The sequence below is a fragment of the Vulpes vulpes genome, chromosome 12 (genome assembly GCF_048418805.1).
Source record: "Vulpes vulpes isolate BD-2025 chromosome 12, VulVul3, whole genome shotgun sequence".
NCBI classification, from domain to species: domain Eukaryota; kingdom Metazoa; phylum Chordata; class Mammalia; order Carnivora; family Canidae; genus Vulpes; species Vulpes vulpes.
Genome location: NC_132791.1, coordinates 161,802,342 through 161,822,110, shown reverse-complemented (window position 1 = coordinate 161,822,110; position 19,769 = coordinate 161,802,342). Strand labels below are relative to the sequence as shown.

General features: G+C 55.8%; 2 protein-coding genes across 3 annotated transcripts; both read right to left on the bottom strand.

Annotated features, from left to right (window-relative positions):
• Window positions 1–1,870: 1,870 nt before the first annotated feature.
• ZBTB48 (zinc finger and BTB domain containing 48) lies at window positions 1,871–9,244 on the bottom strand. Of its 2 annotated transcripts, none has more exons than XM_026005110.2 (11): window positions 9,084–9,244; window positions 7,916–8,612; window positions 7,186–7,427; window positions 4,993–5,104; window positions 4,307–4,399; window positions 3,890–3,976; window positions 3,591–3,745; window positions 3,007–3,143; window positions 2,770–2,934; window positions 2,312–2,400; window positions 1,871–2,225 (listed from the first exon to the last, which is right to left on the bottom strand). In XM_026005110.2, the coding sequence occupies exons 2-11, from the start codon at window positions 8,603–8,605 to the stop codon at window positions 1,929–1,931; spliced, it is 2,067 nt and encodes a 688-aa protein (XP_025860895.1). In that variant the 5' UTR covers window positions 8,606–8,612; window positions 9,084–9,244; the 3' UTR covers window positions 1,871–1,928. The 2 variants fall into 2 exon arrangements, with proteins under 2 accessions (XP_025860895.1, XP_025860896.1); XM_026005111.2 differs by having other exon boundaries at window positions 7,916–8,608; window positions 9,084–9,228.
• Window positions 9,245–9,525: 281 nt separating this feature from the next.
• On the bottom strand, window positions 9,526–19,077 carry TAS1R1 (taste 1 receptor member 1). Its single transcript, XM_026005112.2, has 6 exons — window positions 18,853–19,077; window positions 16,340–16,646; window positions 12,942–13,703; window positions 12,302–12,514; window positions 11,872–11,992; window positions 9,526–10,616 (listed from the first exon to the last, which is right to left on the bottom strand). The coding sequence occupies exons 1-6, from the start codon at window positions 19,041–19,043 to the stop codon at window positions 9,685–9,687; spliced, it is 2,526 nt and encodes an 841-aa protein (XP_025860897.1). The 5' UTR covers window positions 19,044–19,077; the 3' UTR covers window positions 9,526–9,684.
• Between the last annotated feature and the right edge of the window lie 692 nt (window positions 19,078–19,769).

Below are 19,769 nucleotides of genomic sequence, written 5' to 3'. Positions count from 1 at the left end.
CAGCATAAGGCTGTTCCCATGCCAGTGGGGGAAGGGGACAGAGTTCAGGGTTCTCAGGACTCCAGCCAACTGTCAGAGCAAAGTCTTGAGGCCCTTTCTTGTCGCAGATCATTACAAGGTGGAAGTAGTGCAAGGAGGAGTACAGGTGCCTGAGTCCTAGCTCCAGAGCCCATTCAGCCTCCCTGACTCTGCCCCCCACTTCGCCTTCCCCTGTGCCTGAAGATGGCATCTCCAGTGGTGCCCATGTGCAGTGGGCAGACCTTGGACTTGGGGTGGGGGGAGAGCCCTTAAAGGAGGGTCCCTTGGGCCACAAAGCTCAGGAAGGTTCCTCACCAGGGAAAGGGCCAGTGCCTGTGCAGGGAAGGAGCATTTTGAGGCCAGAGTTTGTTTTTAAGATTTTATTTATTCATGAGAAACAGGCAGAGACACAGGCAAAGGGAGAAGCAGGCTCCATGCAGAGCCCGATGCGGGACTCGATCCCAGAACTCGGATCATGTCCTGGGCTAAAGACAGATGCTCAACCACTGAGCCACCCAGGCGTCCCCAGAGTTTATCTTTTTAGTAACTTGACTGAAGTAGGCCAGAGATGGGCATAGCCTGGGTGTCAGGTGTCCCTGAGTATGGTCTTGCCCTCTTAAGTGCCCCAGTGGCCATAGGGTAAAAGATGGATGGGTCCTGGTCTAAAACAGACAGTTGTCCTCATGCACTGGGAAGAATGTGGCACAGCACGAGGCTGGTGTCTCAGGACTGTCCCACTGACAGGATTTAGGCAGTGCCTGATGTCACTGCCTGGTTGAGTTTGCTCTGTGCCAAGCACTGAGCACCATGCTCTGGGTAGGGCAGTGTAAACTGCGTGCGGACTTTGGCACCCATCTCCTCCCCCTGAATCTAGGGGGACCTAGATTGGTCTGCCTGGACCAACACAACTTGGCAAAGGGGACACCGTGTGACTTGAGGGTGATGTCATATACAGGCCTCACAACTCTGGCCTGATGGAGCATCTGTCCCTGGCACCCAGCCAGCATGCTTGAGGCTGCATGTGGAGTGGGGCCCAGGTCCCCAGTGAGCACCATATTGCCAAGCACTGACCCCCACCCTCCCAGGGAAATCCTGGGTGCTTTGCCATGCAGCAGCAGGCTCTCATTCAGTCCTTGTCTGCAAAGTGTGTGCTGTTACTAATTCCATTAAAGATGAGGAAATGTAGCAATCATTTGCCTTAGGTCACGGCACTATAAATAAGGCTGAGAAGGAATCTGGGTGCCAGCACCCACACTCTTCCTCCGTGATATGGCACCCACCCCTGCTGTCCCTGTGGCCAATGAACTCAGGGACCGGCAGGGCCTCCAGTCATTCTAAGCTTGGCCTTGCCTGAATTCCAGGCCCCCCGGACATGCAAAGCAAGTTAGGACCCACCCCCCCAGGGCAAGGATCTGGTCTGTGGTCCTCTGCCGGCCGGGGTCCAGAGCTTGCTTAACCACAAGCCCTCCCCTTGGGCTCCCAGGGGGACCTGCTGCACGCTAGGGAGGCAGAGCCAAGCAAGCAAGGTCATCAGGGACCCTGGCCCCTCAGCTCTGACTCCAGAGGCTTAGGGACGAGTTCTACCCCCACTAGCTGGGAGCATCATGACTGTCAAACAGGAAATGCCACTGCTCCCCATTCTAGAACCCTGACAGGGACCAAAGATCGAGAGCACTGGGGCATCTCGCTCTGCTGTGATCTCCGGACAAGGTGGGGAAGATGCTGGCTGAGCAGCACCCTGAGGTGCACAAATGGCCAGGCGAAGCACCATGTCTTCCAGACCACAGGATAGGAAAGCAGGACCCCCCTGGAGACCAGGTTACTGGGGAGCAACTGCCAGACAGCAACGGAGTCCAAAGCCACGTAGTTTATTGGGGGTCGGGGCCAAGGGGGCTGTGGTGGCAGGGTGGCTACGTGTCACAGTCCTCGGGGATGGCTGCTGTGATGATGAGTGAGGGCTCCATGACGCCCGGGCTCCCCAAGCTCTCTTCCGCACAGAGTCTCTGGCCAGGGAGCTGGGAGGCCAGGCTGCCCTGAGCCAGAGATGCCACAATGACCTCAGCAGAGCCCACCTCCAGCTCAGCAGGTGGCTGCAGCGCTACCACCACCATCTTCTCATCCTCAATGACCAGGTTCCGGAGCTTGCGCTGCCGTGGATTGTAGTTCTCCACTCGGTCGTGGATCTCCATGTGCCTCCGGAGGTGGGCCTAGGGGGCAAGGGGACTCAGGGCTGGGCAGGGAGGGAGCAGGGGGCCCAAGGGGGCAGGAGGCGGGACACTGGCCCCAGGCCTACCTGCCGGGTGAACTTGTAGCCACACTCTGTGCACTCAAACTTCCTGACCCCCTTGTGCCTTCTGACATGCACACGCAGCTGCTCCACGGCTGTGGGAGGGAAGGGACCCCAGCATCAAGAGAGGCAGACATGGGCAGATGGTGCCGGGATGAGAAGCAGTCCTGGGATGTACAGGCCCCACCACTGCACAGGCCCCATCGGCTCCAGGGGTACCCTACCACAGGACCCTCTGCAGCTCCCACCCCCACTTTGTAGCAGCTCCAAGCTCCTGTCTAACACTTGGGAACAGAAGAGTCTCTGGTGAGAAAGTTGCACACCGAGAAAGAGCACAGGAAAGCCACCACTACACCTGACCTCTGCCCTCAGAGATGCTCCAGCTCCGGTCAGCCGGGACACGGCTCACCCTCTGCTCCCCATGGGGCACACCCAGGGAAGCAGGAGGGATGAAGCCCAGGTACCTTTGAAGGTCTTCCCGCAGATTTGGCAGAAATGGGGCCGGCCCTCCTGGTGGCGGCTGGCCACGTGCCTCAACAGGGGCCCCTTCTCCGTGAAGCGCTGTTCACAGAACTCACAGCTGAAGGGCCTCTCACCGGTGTGGGTGCGGTTGTGCTTGTCCAGGCTGGCTGCGAGGACAAGGCGAGGGCTCAGCCACCAGGCCTCGGCCCCAGGCCCAGGAGAAGAGGGGCGGGCCTCACCTTGGGTGCGGAAGGTCTTGCCACAGAGGTGGCACTGGAAGGGCTTCTCGCCTGTGTGCGTGCGCAGGTGCATGTTAAGATTGGCCTTCTGGGTGAAGGCATGGCTGCAGAACTCACAGACATATGGCCGCTCGTTCCTGTCCGGGCAGGGGATACAAGCAGAAACCGTCACCAAGGGAAGCAGTTCCCTTTGCTCTGCGACAGCGGGAGGACGCCTGGCCCCAGAGCCTAGGAAACCATCTAGGCAGAAGCACACGGGCCGACGCGGCAGCTGGGCCCAAGCCGAAAGCAGCTGTGTGGCAGGAGGGCAGGGGCAGTGCCAGGAAAGGGGCACTAGCTCCATCCCAGAAGTCGCAGGACGCAAAGACCCTTGCAAGCACCTTAACCTCCAGTCCTCTCCCGCAGCCCCTCTGCCTGGCAAACGTCCTCCTCCCTCATGTGCCACTGCCACAGAGCCTACAGGTCCGGGACCCAGGCTGGAGGACGCCCTGTCCCAGGCAGGCCCAGGCAGACTCCGCCTTCCAGGCCCACTCACTGGCCAGCCGCCAGCAGCAGGGCCTGGGGAGTGACGGGCCAGGCCGCACCTGTGCTTGGCCTTGATGTGCATCTGCAGGCCGTTCCGGCTAGAGGCCCTGTGCCCACACTCCTCACACACGAACAGCTTCTCCCCACGGTGCTTGAAAGCCTCGTGCAGCTGCAGTTCCGTCCGTGACAGGAAGCACTTGGCACAGGTGGGACACTGTGGGGTAGACGGAGCAGGATCCGGGTGAGGACACAGAGGGGGCCCCCTGGTCCTCTGCATGGCAGAAACAATACGGCCTGCCTGGCTCTGACCACTGCCTCACAGCTGCCAGCTACCAGCCCAGCCCAGCGCAGCACTTACAGCATGGGGCTTGGGCGCTCCGTGTAGTTTGATCAGGTGGCTCTGCAGGTCCTTCTTCTGCATGAACTGCTGGGAGCACGAGGAACACTGGAAAACAGGCCCAAGGTCACCTTTTAGGCCACCCACACCATAGCGGCAGGAACCCAAGGGCAGGGCCCCAGGACCTGGTGTGAAGGATGCTCCAGGGAGGGCCTCTGCTGCCATGTATACAAGGACACTAAGCCTCCCCTCCAGGGGAAGACACAAGGACCCAGAAAGGGCAAATGGCCCCACCCAAAAGTAGGGGACACCAAGTGGAAAGGAAAGGCTGGGCCAGCAAGGAAGAGGCGCCCAACATCATCCCACATACAGGGCTTGGCAGGAGGGATCCTGGGGCTGCCCCTCTGCCTATGCCCCTGGGGACAGGCTGAGCCTGACCTTGTAGGGCATCTCCCCCGTGTGGGACACCATGTGGACCCGCAGCTCCATCCTCCGGCGGAAGGTCTCCTGGCACACGGAGCACGTGAAGACCTGGCAGTGTGAGGGGCAAGCAGGGCCGGCATCAGGGGGGGGCCTCTGCCTGCGACGGCAGCCTCTGCCCGGGCTTCCACTTGCTGCTGGGAGGAGTCTGCCCGAGGGGGGGGACGCTAGGGTGGGAGAGGGCAACACGTGACCTGCCTGCCCGGACCCTGACCATCGCTGAGCACTGCAAACCCACCATGCCAGGCTGGGGGCAAGGGCTGAGAGACCTCACCCACAGCCCCCACCCTGGCAACAGGCCCCTAGGAAGAGGAGGGTCATGTCATATGGGCCAGCCAGTGGGGAGGGGAGGTGACCAGGTGGCCTTTCTCAGCAGCCACTCCCCACCGAGGCACCCTTTCTCCAGAGTCCAGGGGCCCATGCACGCAAGTCCAAAATGTCTCCCACAAAGTCCTTCCTAAGCTGGTCCCTTCTGCTCTCAGGACCAACGTCCCCACCTGTATGCCAGGGAGTAGACTCTGGTCTCCAAGGACACTCCAGCTCTCTTGGGTTTATAGTCCTAAGACAGTCTCCCCTCTCAGATGGCAGGAAGACAAAGGCCAGCGTGCCCCTGCCCACAATGTCCTGGGCCAACCCACAAGTACCTGTTCCGAGCGGTTCATGCAATTCCGGGCCTCATGCTCCAGGAGGTTCTCTTTCCGAAAGTAACACTTGCCACATTTGGGACACTCAAAGGGTTTCTCCCCAGTGTGTTTCCTGCCAGGAAAAGCCACAGCGGGTGTGGGGCCTGAGTGGGGCCCACCTCTCCCTCACCCAGTGCCACTCTGGCTCCCCCAGCAGCAGGCTGGGCTCCGCAGCAGAGAGAAGAGTAGCCCAAAGGCCTTCCATGGCTCCTGCATGGCTTGGTCAGGACTGGCTGATGATCCTGCACAGGTGCACCCAGAAACCCTCCTCCTTATGGGAGCCTGCACAGCTCCATCTGGAGGGGCCTCCCCAGAGCCACACGGGCCCGGCTGGCCAACATCTCTGCAAAAACAGAAATAATCCCTGGGTCCTGGCTCCCTGGAGAAGCCACCCAGTCTGTCTGAACTTCTGTGGGTTTTACCATCAAAACTATAGCCAGCCTCTGACCACTTGACCTTGCCTTCCACTGCTATCACCCAGTGCAGCCGGGCCATCCCTTGCACTGCTGCCCGAGCCTCCTACCTAGTGTCATACTCCACGCCTGCCTCCCAACAGATGTGAACTTTAGTAGCCAGAGGGGTCCTTACATATAGTCAGGCCTCCTCGCCTCTTTGTCCCAACCCTGCAATACTGCCCATTTCACCCTGAGAAAAGGTCAGGGACCTACAGGCATAGCCAGCCGGCCCCTTACCTCAGGACCTTGCTCCCCAGGGCTGGCCTCCCTGTTGTTTGCCAACCCACTGGCTCACCCCAGAGTCTCTGCTCTGGCCCTCTTCAACCCACAACACTACCCTACAGCCATTCACTTGGTAAAATCCTCACCTCCTTTGAGTCTGCCCAAAATTGCTTTCTTTAAAACCGCAACCCGACCCCACCCTGAACTCCCCAACCTCTAGGGGAGGCTCTCCCCCTCCCTTCTTCTGAGGTGCTCCCATCTTCCACTGTAAAGCTGACATCTGTCAGTAACGTCTGCACGGCCCTGCTGAGAGGCAGGCTCCCTGAGTCTCTGCTCTATTTGCTAAGGTACCCCAAGCACCCAGAACAGTCTCGTCAGGCACCTGGCAGAACGGATGAGCTAAATGAACTTTGACCTCAGAACACCTGAGCGGCACCAGAACCACTCTTACAAGTTCTCAGAAACCAGTCATTTTTCTCACCCTCTGCCCCTCCATTGACTGTTCTCATCCCCTCCTAGTTCTCAGGACCAGTCCAGCAGCCTGCAGCCCGATGTAGGGATGGGGACGGTGCCTACACCCCAGTCTCACGGTAGAGGAGCATCAGACAGAAGTGGACCATCCTAGGGTGCCTCCCACACTGGCACTTCCCCAGGCCCCCCTGGCCGCAGCTGCCCCAAAGCACGGTGAGCAAACATCACCCAGCAACAACTCCAATCCACCACTGCTGGCTTCCCAGAACATCACACTGAAAAAGCATGTAGCCCAACCTGGCTTGGCAAGAAATCAGACTGATGACTTGGACTATGAAATGGCAGGTCTGGAAGGCATGTCACCTAGTTGCCACCTCTGGAGGCTTTGCAGGGACCTGGGGCAGTGCTGTCAAGAAAACTGTGACCACAGAAATGTTTGTCTGTCAACAGCCAGGGCCCACCTGTAACTAACTACTGAGCATCTGAGAAACTGAACTCATTTTTTCTTTGACTTTAAATTACCATAGCTTCATACAGCATCTCACTACCTTTTCGTATAATGCAGGCTTAACCATATAGTCCATTATGCTCCACTGATACCCTGAGGCTACTGGTTCCCCAAAATCACAAGAGGCACCACCCTAAAGACCGACATCTTGGCCCAAAGCCCACACTGCCCAAGGTCGGGCCTCATCCACAGCACGGGGCTATGGGTTTCTCCCATCCCCTTGCCAGAAAGCAGCTAGAGGTCAAGGTCCATACTGGGTGGAACTTATTGACAAGGTGTCCAGAAACCCATTTAGAGGGCTCAAAGTAGGAGAGGGAGAAAGAGGGTCAGGTCCCTCCCAAGGCCTCATCCCTGATGATGAGAGGCAAGTCAATATCAGGCACTCGATGAGTCGGTGATGAAGCCCCCAGTCCCCACATGGCCCAGAAGAAAGGTATGCAGGCCCTTCCCCCAATGAAATAGCGGACAGGAAAAGAAAATAGAAAAACAGACCGTTACCTGTTGTGCACTTTTAGGTAATATTTGCTGAGAAACTTTTTATGACATGTGGGGCATTCAACTGGCACCGCTGTACCTTTTCTGTTCTCAGCGGGCTCGGCTGCCAGGGCGCCTGCACTCAGGGCTGGCTCAGCAGCACACGGCTTTCTGATCATGTTTGATTTCCTCCTGGCTGGCAACGTCTCAGTCTCTGAAACGTAATCACCATCCCCGTCGTCCTCAACTTGAACCACCACTTCCCACTAGAGCAGAAAAGGCAGCAGGAAGCGAGGTCACCAAATTTATTAGCAGGAGTTCTGGGGACAGATGTACAGGGCATCCTGCTTCATCCAGTTCCATCCCAAGACCCAACCCACACACATCCCCAAATGATTCCCTTTCTCTGTGATTATTCCCATCAGGGTCCTAGGGCACGCCACAACGGAATCTTGGATGTGGAGGGCGGTGGCTCTATCTGTGGGGAGCTGAGGCTTGGCTGGATTTCAGCACCCGTAAGAAACACCAGTAACCACGAGGCCAGCTACCCAACCCCAAGGAACTGCCAATCCTGGATTCACAGAAAGCTCAGCCTGAGACTGCAGGATGCAGTCAGATTCCTAGGTTTGGAGAAAAACCTATTCCAAACCCACATAACAAAGATTCCATCTTGGGGTCCAGATTATCCCAGAAAAGTGTCAATCTCTATCCCCTGACTCCCACCTCCCCATTCCCAGCACCCTGGGCACAGTACCTCATTATTCCCGCCCTGCAGCTGGACACCTTCAGCCTCAAAGGGCCTTGGGGGCACTTTGCAATCCTCAGGCTCCTTGTCCTCTGGGGGACAGAGCTTCAAGGCCTGCTTGAGTTTCCCACGGTGGAAGGATGGGCTCTCACTCTGGGCAGGGAGACCAAGCTGAGGCCTGTCGGGGCTGTGACTGCCACTGATCTCCTGGTCCCTAGGGACCTGACCCAGCATCTTTGAAACTTCCTCTTCCTCCAAGCCTGCTGGCTCCTTGAGGTGGCTGTTCACACTCAGGGACACAGGTTTCCCCAGCCCACTCTGGCCACTCGGTGCCTGCCCCACTGGGGTTTTGGGCTTGAAACTCTGGCACAGCTCCACAGCCTCTGGCACTCGCAACTCCCTGGCTGCCAAGAGCACCTGATCCCGGTTTCCTGAGGTGAGAGCAAGGTGACCAGTATAGAAAAAGTCCAACAGGAGACCAAAGATCTCAGCGAAGCCAGCAGGGAGAACAACACTGCCCCCTGAGCCATCCCCATAGAGGCTCTGGAAGAAGTGGCTGCAGCAGGCAAGGACACTCCAGTGTGCCTTGAACACCAGGCCCCCCACGTCCAGGGTGGCGTCGCAGTACTGGCCCTTTTCCCGCTGCTTGTTGAGCTCCTGGAGGACCCTCACGCTGTGCTGGATGAAGGAGCCGTCCATGATCTGTCTGGAGGAGAGGAAGGCAGAAGTGACATCCAGGCCAGTCCTACCCAGGAGCAGCAAGGGAAAGACCCTGGACTGGGGGAAGAGACTCCACTCAGTCACATTTATCTCAACGAGGGCTTGGGGCAAGGTGAGAGGGTGCCAGCTTGAGCCAGGAGGGCACCGAGCGCCTCCCCGGGGGTGGGGGCCAGGTGAGCGGCACACACTGGGTGAGCGGAAGAACGGCTTGGCCGGGGACAGGGTCGTGAGGAAGTGCTGGTGGAAGGAATCAGTGTGGGAAGAGGGACGGACGATCAGCACGAGCTGGCCGGCCTTGCACGGCGAGAAGACCCGCGGCAGGGCAGAGCTGCGGGTGCGGACAGCGGAGCAGAACCCACGCCGCGCCCACACATCCCGGACCACCGGGCGGAAGGCGTCCACGGCGGCCCGCAGCCCTTCCCTCCCTCGCCACCGCCCCCTCCCGCGGCCTCCTCACCCGGGTCTGGGGTCCCGGTGTCGGCCCCACCGACCCTGGACCTCGTCGTCTCCACAGCCCCCCTGCCCAACTGCCCGGGCCGTACGTGCCCCGCCGGCCGTACGGAGACGCAGCCGTCTCCGCCGCCGCCGCCGCCGCCGCCGGACGTGACGTCAAGGCGCGCCGGAAGGGGCGAAAGCCTGGGAGGTGCTGGACTTCTGGCTCCGCCCTCGAGGGCGTGGCCAGGCAGAGAACGGCCAATGGGATGGGGAGAGGGGTCCAGGCCCTGTGTGCTCGGCGGTCGGCTCGGCTCTCGATGTTGCTTAGCAACGCCAAGCTGGGCGACGGCTAGTTGCGGGGCTAGGGGGTTCCGGGTTCCGGCTGCGGTTGGCCCCCGCGGCGCCCTCAGCCTGCTGGAGGCCGCGCCCCACCCTGGCCCCAGACAGCAAGCGCAGCCAGGACGCACGTTTCAGCGCTTTATTGGCAGAGCCGGGGAGCTCGGGGAGGCCTCCGGCGAGCTTACACTCCCCGAGCCCAAACTGAAGAGTCCAAAGGCCTCCGGGACAGAGCAGGGCGTGCGCGCCACGCTTGACCCTCGGCCCTCGGGACAGGGGAGGCGGGGTCAGGTGGAGCCGCAGCGCCTCGTGTAGTCCTGGATGGAGGCCTGGAAGTGCTCGGTGCTGTTGAGATCTGGGCGGCACAGGATCACGTAGCACTTGGGGAGGAAATAACCGCTGAAGCCGCTGCTCAGGCTGCTCAGCGCCGCCAGCACGTTGACCGCCGGCAGGTATTTGCCCTGGTAGACGCTGGCTGTGGTGAAAAAGCCAATCCAGGACACGAAGTTGAGGAGCAGACTGAAGGTGACGCATTTGGCCTCGTTGTAGTTCTCCGGCAGGTCCTTACCCAGGTAGCTGCAGGCAAAGGCGCTGACGGACAGCAGGCCGTTGTAGGCAAAGGCCACCATGAAGCCCGGGGAGTTGGCCTCTGTGCAGTCAAGCACCACCAGCTGAGGGAAGCGCTGGTAGTCCCTGGTGGGCAACGGGGTCCACACCGCAAGCCAAGTTACACAGATGAGCAGCTGGGCCATGGAGCTGATCACCACAAAGAGGCGGGGACCATGGTTTTGGACCCAGGCCTGGTAGAAGGTGGGTACCTTGGCAGAAAACTTGAAGATGAAGACCAGTTGGAAGGAGCGGATTGTCAGGCAGGACAGGAAGATAGCAAAGCCGAGGGCAAAGAGGCCTTGGCGCAACAAGCATGTGGCCAGGGTGGGCTCCCCGAAAAAGCCATAGAGCCCACAGCTGCCCCCTGCCAGGGAGCCCAGCATAAAGAAGCACAGCCTGCCCCCAGCTGACCTCACCACCGGGGTGTCTAAGTGCCAGGCAAACAGGCCAGCAGTCCCAGCCACCAGCAGCAACAGCAGCGTATTAGCTGCCAGCAGCACCCAAGAGATAGGCTCATGCCAAGTCAAGAACACCACAGTGCGTAGGAAGCAGGATTCACTTCCCTCAGGTGCCCACTCTTCTTTCCCACAAGGCTGGCAACTGTGGAGGTCTGGAAGGAAAGGCGGAGGGGACTCCTAAGGGCTAGTGGAGCAGTTCAGGAATGAGGAAGGGAGACCACATTGATCTGCAAAGTGCTGCGAGGGAGATACCACAGGAGCTGGAGATGGGGGGTAGCCCTGAGTGGGGTCCTGAGGCCATGTGTTTCCTCAAGATGCCTGTGTGAATTAGATTCTGGAGACCCTTGGGTAGGTTCTGTATGGCTCGTGATCCCAGAAGGGGCTTGCAAACCAAGAGGTACCTAGGGAGGGCTTTACTCTGGTTGCTCTGCCCACCTGCCAGTGAGGCTATGATGCAATAGGAGCAGCTAGCTCCAAAGGAAGGGCATTTTCTTCTCTCCCCAGCACTTCCGTGCTAAAATCCACCTAGCCAAATCCGCCTTCCTGTGCTGCCACTCTGTGGTTCTCTGACTCTGAGAACAGAAGAGATGCGTTCCCATGCCCATAGAGATCATAAAAGGAAAAGAATGTGGCTCATGGTGTCCAACTCTAGGCTGAGCCCTTAGTTGCCTTAATTTGCTCTCTGATCTTGGCCTTGCATCACTGGGTATAGTATGCTGTTTTTTCAGCTGCAGATACAGTATCTTCATTCAGGCCAAGCTGTTCAGGTGCTAGCTACAGCATGGGCAATAGAAGAGACTTCACACAGATAGCAGGGAAGGGTACAAGGGAACGTAGCTACCTCTGCTTGCATAAAGAGGTTGAATTTAGGATAAAATTGTGCCTGTATGAATGGGGCTGGGAGCTCTCTAGTAAAAGACATAGTGGGGGATCCCTGGGGGGCACAGCGGTTTGGCGCCTGCCTTTGGCCCAGGGCGCGATCCTGGAGACCCGGGATCGAATCCCACATCGGGCTCCCGGTGCATGGAGCCTGCTTCTCCCTCCGCCTGTGTCTCTGCCTCTCTCTCTCTGTCTCTCTGTGACTATCATTGAAAATAAATAAATAAATAAATAAATAAATAAAAATAAATTGGGTCACAAAGGTAGCCCCACCTTAAGGCAAGAAGTACCCTTTTAATAAAATAAAATAAAATAAAAGACATAGTGGGTCTGAGGATTTTAACAGGTTGTTTCTTTCTGCTTCCTCAGAATTCAGTCTGGTGACAGGTATTCTTCAGCCTATACCTAACTAGCAGTGAAGCGAGCAAGGCCCTGGTTCTGTGCATTTGTGGCCTGAGGGAGAGCCCCTCTTCTGCTGTACAGACCCTAGGAGTGCCAAGTCCTTCACCCACTCACTTGATCACTCACCACTCTTGTTGAGGAAGGTGCCGGCCTCACAGGGCACACACTCAAAGCAACAGTGGTAGAAACCCACAACTACTCGCTGGTGCCCTTCAAGACAGTTGCTGGAGCATACAGACTCAGGCACCTGCAAGAAGCCACAGGTGTTCTGTAACCACATGGCCAAGTCAAGGAATACTCACAGGTGGAATGGGAAATAGTCTCTGTGCATCTGCCTTCACAGCTCACTCCCAGAGCAGAACCCCTGGTTTTATAAACCAGCGCAGCAGGCCATCTGGGTGCTGCCTGTGGGGCTTCCCTAGCAGGGCTGGATAGAGGCATTTTGGCCTGGTACCTGGGATCTCCCTCCTGCTCTGTGTAAGCAATGTCAACAGTATCCTTGGGCTTCAGGCTGCTCATAAAGCAGTCATCTGGTAAGTGACCATGTCTCTATTACCTGGTTGTCCTCTCCGTGCCACCGGATTTTGGTTTTATTTATGTCCAGCTGAACTGGAGGCCACGTGGAGGAGCCGATGACCCTGAAGGTCCACTTGGGACCACTCCAGTCCCAGGCAATTATGTCATAGCCACTGAGAGGGTCCCCGTTGTCATTAAATATCACAGTGTCCTCGTGTAGAAGGAAATTCACCTTGCGGATCTGCTCTAGAAGCTGAAATACACAGGGATCAGGGAGCTGCCCTAGATGGCAAATGTTGCTCCTCCTCAATCCACCCAGACCTGGAAGGATCAGGAATCAAGTGCCTGGGGCCTTATGCTTCTATTTGGGTGGTTTCAGGCCATCTGGAAATTCAGAGCCCTCCTTCCCCTCCAAGGAAACCCCTCAACCCTCCCAACCAGCCTTCTGAGAGGAAGTTTCTAACAAAGGACCCCTTTACAGTGATTTTTAGTCCTGGATATGAAGCATGGTGAGTGGGAGGGGCTGAGGTTCAGAGAATTGAAGCCTAAGAGAGGGGATCAGCCCTCTGGTCAATGGCCTTTGTCCTCTGCCCCCAACACTTAGTTGGGCACAGAGTGATCACTCTGGTTTCCTCAGGAAAGCACCGTGTTTCAGGGTGCCAGGGGTAGGGCCACCTTACCTGCCAGGGGTAGACTCGGTCCCTGGAACAGGCTCCAGAGGCACAGCCCAGGAGCTGGTGGAGGCCATGGGCTGCTGCGTAGACAGCCCGGTAGGCATTGTAGGCAGAGCTCATGGAGAATGCTCCGAGTGTGGGCATCTGCTGTACTGTGAAAGCTCGGCACTCTCTGCAGAGTTGGTTGCTGCTGCACCAGGAGTCCCTGGAGCAAGGCCTATGGGCTGCCTTCTTTGCCCATACGTAGGCCTCTTCAAACTCCTTCAGACCAGGGACAAGCTTCTGCTGGATGGCCACGCCCAACACTGTGCCAATGCCCCAGATCCTGGGCAGGCTGCTAATATGTCTGGAGATGGCCCAGTCTTCTGAAGCGATCCACACCTTGGCAGTCAGCTTGGCCAGGACCACAGACTCGAAGAACACCCTGGCCAGCTGCCTGCTGGAGAAAACGACCACAACAGTGGTCCTCGCTCGGTCCAGGTGGTACATCATGCTCTGCATCCTTTCATTACCCGGCTGGGCAGAGAAGGGTATGATGTCCTTGAAGGCAATGCAGATGCCCTGCTGGGTGGCCTGCTCCTCCAGTGCCTGCACCCCCAGCTGCCCATAGTCGCCGTCGCTGCCCACCAATGAGATCCAGACCCACCCAAACCTCTGCAGCAGTAGCACCATGATCTCCACCTGGTACTTATCGCTGGGGATAGTGCGCAGAAACGAGGGGTAATACCGCTTCACTCCAAGCATCACACTGCTGGCCTCGTAGCTGATCTGCGGGGATTCAGTTCAGCAAGTTCAGTGGCATCAGTCTCAATCAGGGCCCCCAAGTGCTGGCCCTGTTCTGGGCACCGGGACCCAGGGATGAGGGACAATGGTCCCTGCCCTGGTTCTCAAGGAGAGCTCTAGTGGACATAGGAGGCTGACGAGTAACATGCGGAAAAGAGGCAGAAACCCAAGGAGGAAGTTCTGAGAGAAGTAAAGGAAGGGAACAAAAGCTGCACACAGTGAGTGAAATGACCCAAGAGGTTGGATGCCAGAAGAAGGAGCACAAAAGTAGGTATGTGGTTAGGCCAAGGGGGCCTTAACTGTCAGGCTAAGATACTTGGTCTTTATCTGTAGGTCATTGGGAGCCCCTAAATATTTAGGCAGAGAAGTGATATATTCAGACTTGTGTTTTAGGAGTGTATCTCTCATTTCAATGAGGAACATGTTAGAAAAGGCTCAAAACCAGAGTCAGGGAGAACCCCTAGAAGGCTGATGGGATCGTCTAGATGAGAGCACTTGGTGGTCTGAGTTAGAGCTGTGGCAGTGGTGATGAAGAAGAGGGGATGGACCTGGCAGCATTTAGAGGGTAGAAGCAGAGGGCATGGTGATGGGCTAACTATGGGGGTGTGGGACAGAGGAATTTGGGTAGGCCTGTTGGGTTCCTGGCTTGAGTAGAGATGGTCACTCTTTAGGCAGGTGGGCAAGAAGGGGGATGCAGGAAGAAAAGAAGCTCTAGTTGTATAGGGAGGTAAGCTCAGTTTGGGGCCTGTGGGTCCATGAAGTGGAGACCCTAGATGAGCATCCAGAAATGAGGCTCAGTGCTTAGAACTCAGGACAGAAGGGATGCTTGGGTGGCTTAGTGGTTGAGTGTCTGCCTTCGGTTCAGGACATGATCTCGGAGTTCTGGAATCGAGTCCTACATCGGGTTCCTGCATGGAGCCTGCTTCTCCTCCCTCTGCCTATGTCTCTGCCTCTCTCTGTGTCTCTCATGAATAAATAAATTTTTTTAAAATTTATTTATGATAGTCACAGAGAGAGAGAGAGAGAGAGAGAGAGGCAGAGACACAGGCAGAGGGAGAAGCAGGCTCCATGCACCGGGAGCCTGATGTGGGATTCGATCCCGGGTCTCCAGGATCGCGCCCTGGGCCAAAGGCAGGCGCCAGACCGCTGCGCCACCCAGGGATCCCTCTCATGAATAAATAAATAAAATCTTTAAAAAAAAAAAAACAAAACACAACTCAGGACAGAAGCTAGAGAACAGGAAATTGAGCCATGGGGCCCATGGCTTGTGTAGGGGTTCTGAATAAATTGCCTCAAGATATGCCACTTTGTCTTGTGGGTTAATTTCCAATTGGAAATAATTAAGGTACAACAAACTCAAGAAAAAAAACTTTGACCTTTCCCCTAACTGCCAAAAAGAATTTAGTTAGCTGAACTGCTCTAGGTGAGGGAGCTGTCACCATAGGTAACCGCATTATAATAGGAACTAGATATGGTGGGCAGCGGGATCTTAGCAAAGTCTGATTTGTTGAAATTCTTCTCTATGTTCCATTGTTCCTGGATGGCCCAGCAAACATTTGTTTACTAAGCATTTACTTTCTTTTCTCTTCCTGCGAATTGTCTTCCTCTCCTTTGAAGTCCCAGACCCCAACCAGTTTCTCCTTGGTTCAGAATAGCAATTAAGCCCCATTTCTGCCTGTCTTTGAACCTCTCATGTTTTTATGGATTCCCTATACATGTAAAACTTTGACTTTCTCCTATTAATCTGTCTCATGTCAATTTAATGTTCAGACCAGCCAGAAGCATCCTGAAGAGTAGAGTAAAATTTTTACTCCCAACACCTGCCTAGGAAAGGGAGCATCCAGCACTCTGGGAATCATCCACCTTTTCAGGAGAGTCTAAAGGAAACTGAGGAGGAGGGGGAGGTGCCAAAGTGAGAGAGGGCAGGTCATAAGGAGGGGGAGGTGCCATAAGTGAGAGAGGCCCTCCAGATCACAAGAGCAAGTGGTGGCAGCTGGGGCCGGGGGCTGAGAAGCGAATGACAAGAGGGAGAAGCAAACGAAGCTAGTGAGCTCTGCAGATAAGTTTCCACAGAAAGAGGGCAGAGGGAGACCCATGCTGGGAACAGAGATGCCTGGAAGATGGAGGGGGTAAGGCCAGGAGAGGTGGAGGAGGAAGCAGGAGAGGCTGACAAGCAGAGGAGAGCATGAGGCCCAGGGGGGCAGCACCCTGAGTGGGGGACCAAACCTCTAGGCCTGACCTGGGAGGGAGGGAAGGAAGCCAGGAAGGAAGGAGGGCCTGGGAGAAGTAGAGAGGTTCGTGGGGGTAGGAAACAAAGAGTGTTCCATCCTTCACAAAGAGATGGAATGTTGGGAGGAGTAAAGGGCAGCAGTTTCAGAGAATGGGTTTTCTCAGGAGCATTGAGGCCAGGGGTCTGGATGCAGCACCTGGGGGGAAGAAATGCTGGAGTGCAGATTGCGATGGGGCAGGGCCTCCCGCAATGTGACTAATGAGCAGTGATCACCCAGGAGATCCAGGGACCCAGACTGGCCTGGGGGCCCAGCAGCTCATGCCCACCACCCCTAGCCCACACTGGACTTGACAGAAGGGGAGACGGACACCCTGTCAGGGCACCAGCTTACCACAGGCACCAGAAACGGGCTCAGCAGGGCTGCAGCAGTGGCAGCATGGTTGGTGGTGTCAGGTCCAATCACCGCCAGGGCAGCCGGGGAATAGTGGGAAGGGTCTGCTTGGATCTCTATGTGATGTGTCCCCAGCGTGGAGAGTACATTGAGTGTGGCGTACACATTGGCTGACTCTGAGCACACGTCATACAGCTGGTACCCCAGGGTGACATTAGGCAGCAGTGTTGTGGAGTTGTTGATCTCCTCAATGCCAAACCGCATGGCCTGAAAGAGGTGGTAGCCATGGCCATTGAAGCTGTTGGGCCTGTAGAGAAAGCCAAGCTGAGAGCTGAGAAGGGCAAGGCCTTGCCAAAACCCTCTTTGGGGGGTAGAGAGGAAACTCTGAGGTCATCTGTCCAGTCCCCTACAACCATGACCTCAATGTGGGCCCTGTACCATACACACAGTTGTGTTAATAGGCCTTTGCAGGGGTTGGGATGGGGAACAAGTTGGAGGAACGACATACCATGCCTCCCCAGATAAGCATATTAGCATTGAAAGGCTGATGAAGGGATCCCTGGGTGGCACAGTGGTTTAGCGCCTGCCATTGGCCCGGGGCGCGATCCTGGAGACCCGGGATCAAATCCCACGTCGGGCTCCCAGTGCATGGAGCCTGCTTCTCCCTCTGCCTATGTCTCTGCCCCCCTCTCTCTCTGTGTGTGACTATCATAAATAAATAAAAAAAATTAAAAAAAAAAAAAAGAATTAAAAAAAAAAAAAGAAAGGCTGATGAAGTCCTGTATCAGAGACACGTGCTGTATTAATCAAGGTTCTCTAGAGAAACAGAACCAACTGGACATATATGTAGAGAGGTTATTTTAAGGAAATAGCTCGTATGATTGTGGGGCTGGCAAGTCTGATGTTTGCAGGGCAGGTTAGAAATTCCCTTAATGGTAGATGCTGCAGTCTTGAGTCTGAAGGCAGAATTCCTTCCTTTTTAGGGGACCTCAGTCTTTTCTCTTAAGGTCTTCAACTGATTGGATGAGGCCCACCAACACAATGGAAGGCAATCTGCTTTACTCACCCGTCGATTTATTTTTTTAAAGATTTTATTTATTAGATACACAGATTGAGAGAGAGAAAGAGAGAGGCAGAGAGACAGGCAGAGGGAGAAGCAGGCTCCATGCAGGGAGCCCGACGTGGGACTCGATCCTGGGTCTCCAGGATCATGCCCTGGGCCAAAGGCAGGTGCCAAACCGCTGTGCCACCCAGGGATCCCATCACCTGTCGATTTAAATGTTAACCTTCACAGCAACATCTAGACTGGTGTTTGGCCAAACAACTGAATACTATACCCTAGTCAGGCTAACACATAAAGTTAGCCACACACCTGTTTAACCTTGTTTAGCTAATGCTATTCACCAGGACACTCATGAATTGGGTGAGGGCCTGTGTTCCTCCCTACCTCTTGGGAACTGCTAGCTGGATCCCAACAGGGGCATGGTTCAGCTCTGCTTAAAGAGTGTGCAAGCACATTTCACTTTCCAACCTCTCTGCTTGAAGGGTCTTCCATCATTCTATCACTTCTGTCCTCGAGTCCCTTGGAGGAAACTCAGTGAGTGCCTCCCACCATGACACCTTCAGAAGTGGGTATCCATGTGTCTCCTCTTCCCCAAATCTTCTCTTCCCAGCTCCTATCTGTATCTCTTTGGCCAGTCTTCACGCACTAGGCTTTCCAGAATCTTCCTGTGTGACAGATGTGCTTCATGTTTAAGGCATCTGCCACTGGGTCTCGATCCAGCCTCATGCCTCCCAGATCTTAGACTTGCACAGATACCACTCGTCTTCTTCTTCTTCTTCTTTTTTTTTTTCTTTAAGATTTTATTTATTCATAGAGACACAGAGAGAGAGAGAGAGAGAAGCAGGCTCCATGCAGAGAGCCTGACGTGGGACTCGATCCAGGGTCTCCAGGATCACACCCTGGGCTGCAGGCAGCACTAAACCCCTGCGCCACCGGGGCTGCCCACCACTCGTCTTCTTCTTCTTTTTTTTTTTTTTTTTTTTTTTACCACCCGTCTTCTTTAGGAGAAAAGCAGATGCTTTTCTCTACCAAGACCGTCGACTTGATGAAGGCAAGGCACCAATCTAAAGAATCTTTGCTAAACTAAAGCATCTACTGCTGTGTGCCTTCCATTTACCCTGCATGGAAAACCACACTCACCATCGGGAGACCCAGAGAGGAATAGGGAGGACACGGAAGCAGGGAAAAGCCATGATTGCTTAACCTTTGCTGCCTACTTATGTCACAAATCCTGGATCAACTGGAATGGGATTACAATACAAAGCACTCTAATAGTGAAGACAAAATAACATATTATAAAGTGGAACCTGAGCAGAAGTGCCAAGGAAGGTCCAGCCAGGGCTTGAAGGTAGTGACCTAGGAGGGGGAGGGACTGGAGATAGTTCAGGAGGCGGCCCCAGAGGCAGTAAGGGCAGGCAGAGGTCCTTCTAGGCACAGGCCCCTCACTCACCTGTCACAGAGGGTCACCATGGGCCTGCGTCTCACCCCGACACAGTCAGAGTGCAGAGGGAACAGACCTGCAAGTAGGTAATCCCCAGGGAGGCTGAAATCAGGAGATGACTCTGTGTTGTGGCAGCTGAGGGCCCAGCAGCAGGAGAGGGAGAGCTGCAAGCTGACCAGGTGAGCTGCCAGGAGTGACATGCTGGCCACACAGTCCTGTGCCTGGCATGGCCGAGCAGAGCCCTCTGACCAGGTTGGCCGTTTAAATAGAATAGATGGCAGCTGCCCAGATGCTTCCCAACTTCATGCTTGTGCCAGGGGTGGGGCTGAAATCCAGTTGTAGGAACCTGGCTGCCTGCCGTGGCCTTCTGGGCCTGTGGTCCTGCTCAGGAACTCAGCAGGGGGAAAGAACAGATGCAAACCAGGTGGCAGCCACTGACCCTTCCTCTGCATGGTTGTGGCTTCTGTTCTTGCTCTGGTGCCTGTGGCTTCTTCACCTGGCTCAGAAAGGGAGCCCCCCCGCCCCCCCGCCCCCGACCCTGGGGCGCCTGGCTGGCTCAGTGGACTGAGCAGCTGACTCCATCTTGGCTCAGGTCTTGACCTCAGGGTCTTGAGTGAAAGCCCAGCGCTGGGCTCCAACCTGGGCGTGGAGTCTACTTAAAAGAAAGAAAGGGAGCCCTGGCATTTTGGGGGACAGTGGTCAGAGAAAGGAGGCAGGGACACAGCTTCTCCAGGGGATAGAAGGTGGAGGGAGCTGTGGGTTTCAGAACCTTTTACTTGGGCCTCAGTTTACCAAATGAGACATGGCTTTGAGTTGATGTGGTCCCAGTCCTCAGTTTTCTGACACTGAAATTTTGAGTGAATCATTGTGGGTTTGTCTTGTTATCCAGGGTGGCTCCCTTCAACTCAAAGACAACTGCATGCAAA

Coding starts and splice junctions, on each gene's coding strand:
- ZBTB48 (XM_026005110.2), bottom strand. CDS start 8,605: ATGGACGGCTCCTTCATCCAGCACAGCGTGAGGGTCCTCCAGGAGCTC. Junction 5,105..7,185: donor TACCTAAAAGTGCACAACAG/GTAACGGTCTGT, acceptor TTTTCCTGGCAG/GAAACACACTGGGGAGAAAC. Junction 4,400..4,992: donor GCATGAACCGCTCGGAACAG/GTACTTGTGGGT, acceptor TCACACTGCCAG/GTCTTCACGTGCTCCGTGTG.
- TAS1R1 (XM_026005112.2), bottom strand. CDS start 19,043: ATGTCACTCCTGGCAGCTCACCTGGTCAGCTTGCAGCTCTCCCTCTCC. Junction 13,704..16,339: donor GCCCGTTTCTGGTGCCTGTG/GTAAGCTGGTGC, acceptor GAATCCCCGCAG/ATCAGCTACGAGGCCAGCAG. Junction 10,617..11,871: donor CACCTTCCTCAACAAGAGTG/GTGAGTGATCAA, acceptor CTTTCCTTCCAG/ACCTCCACAGTTGCCAGCCT.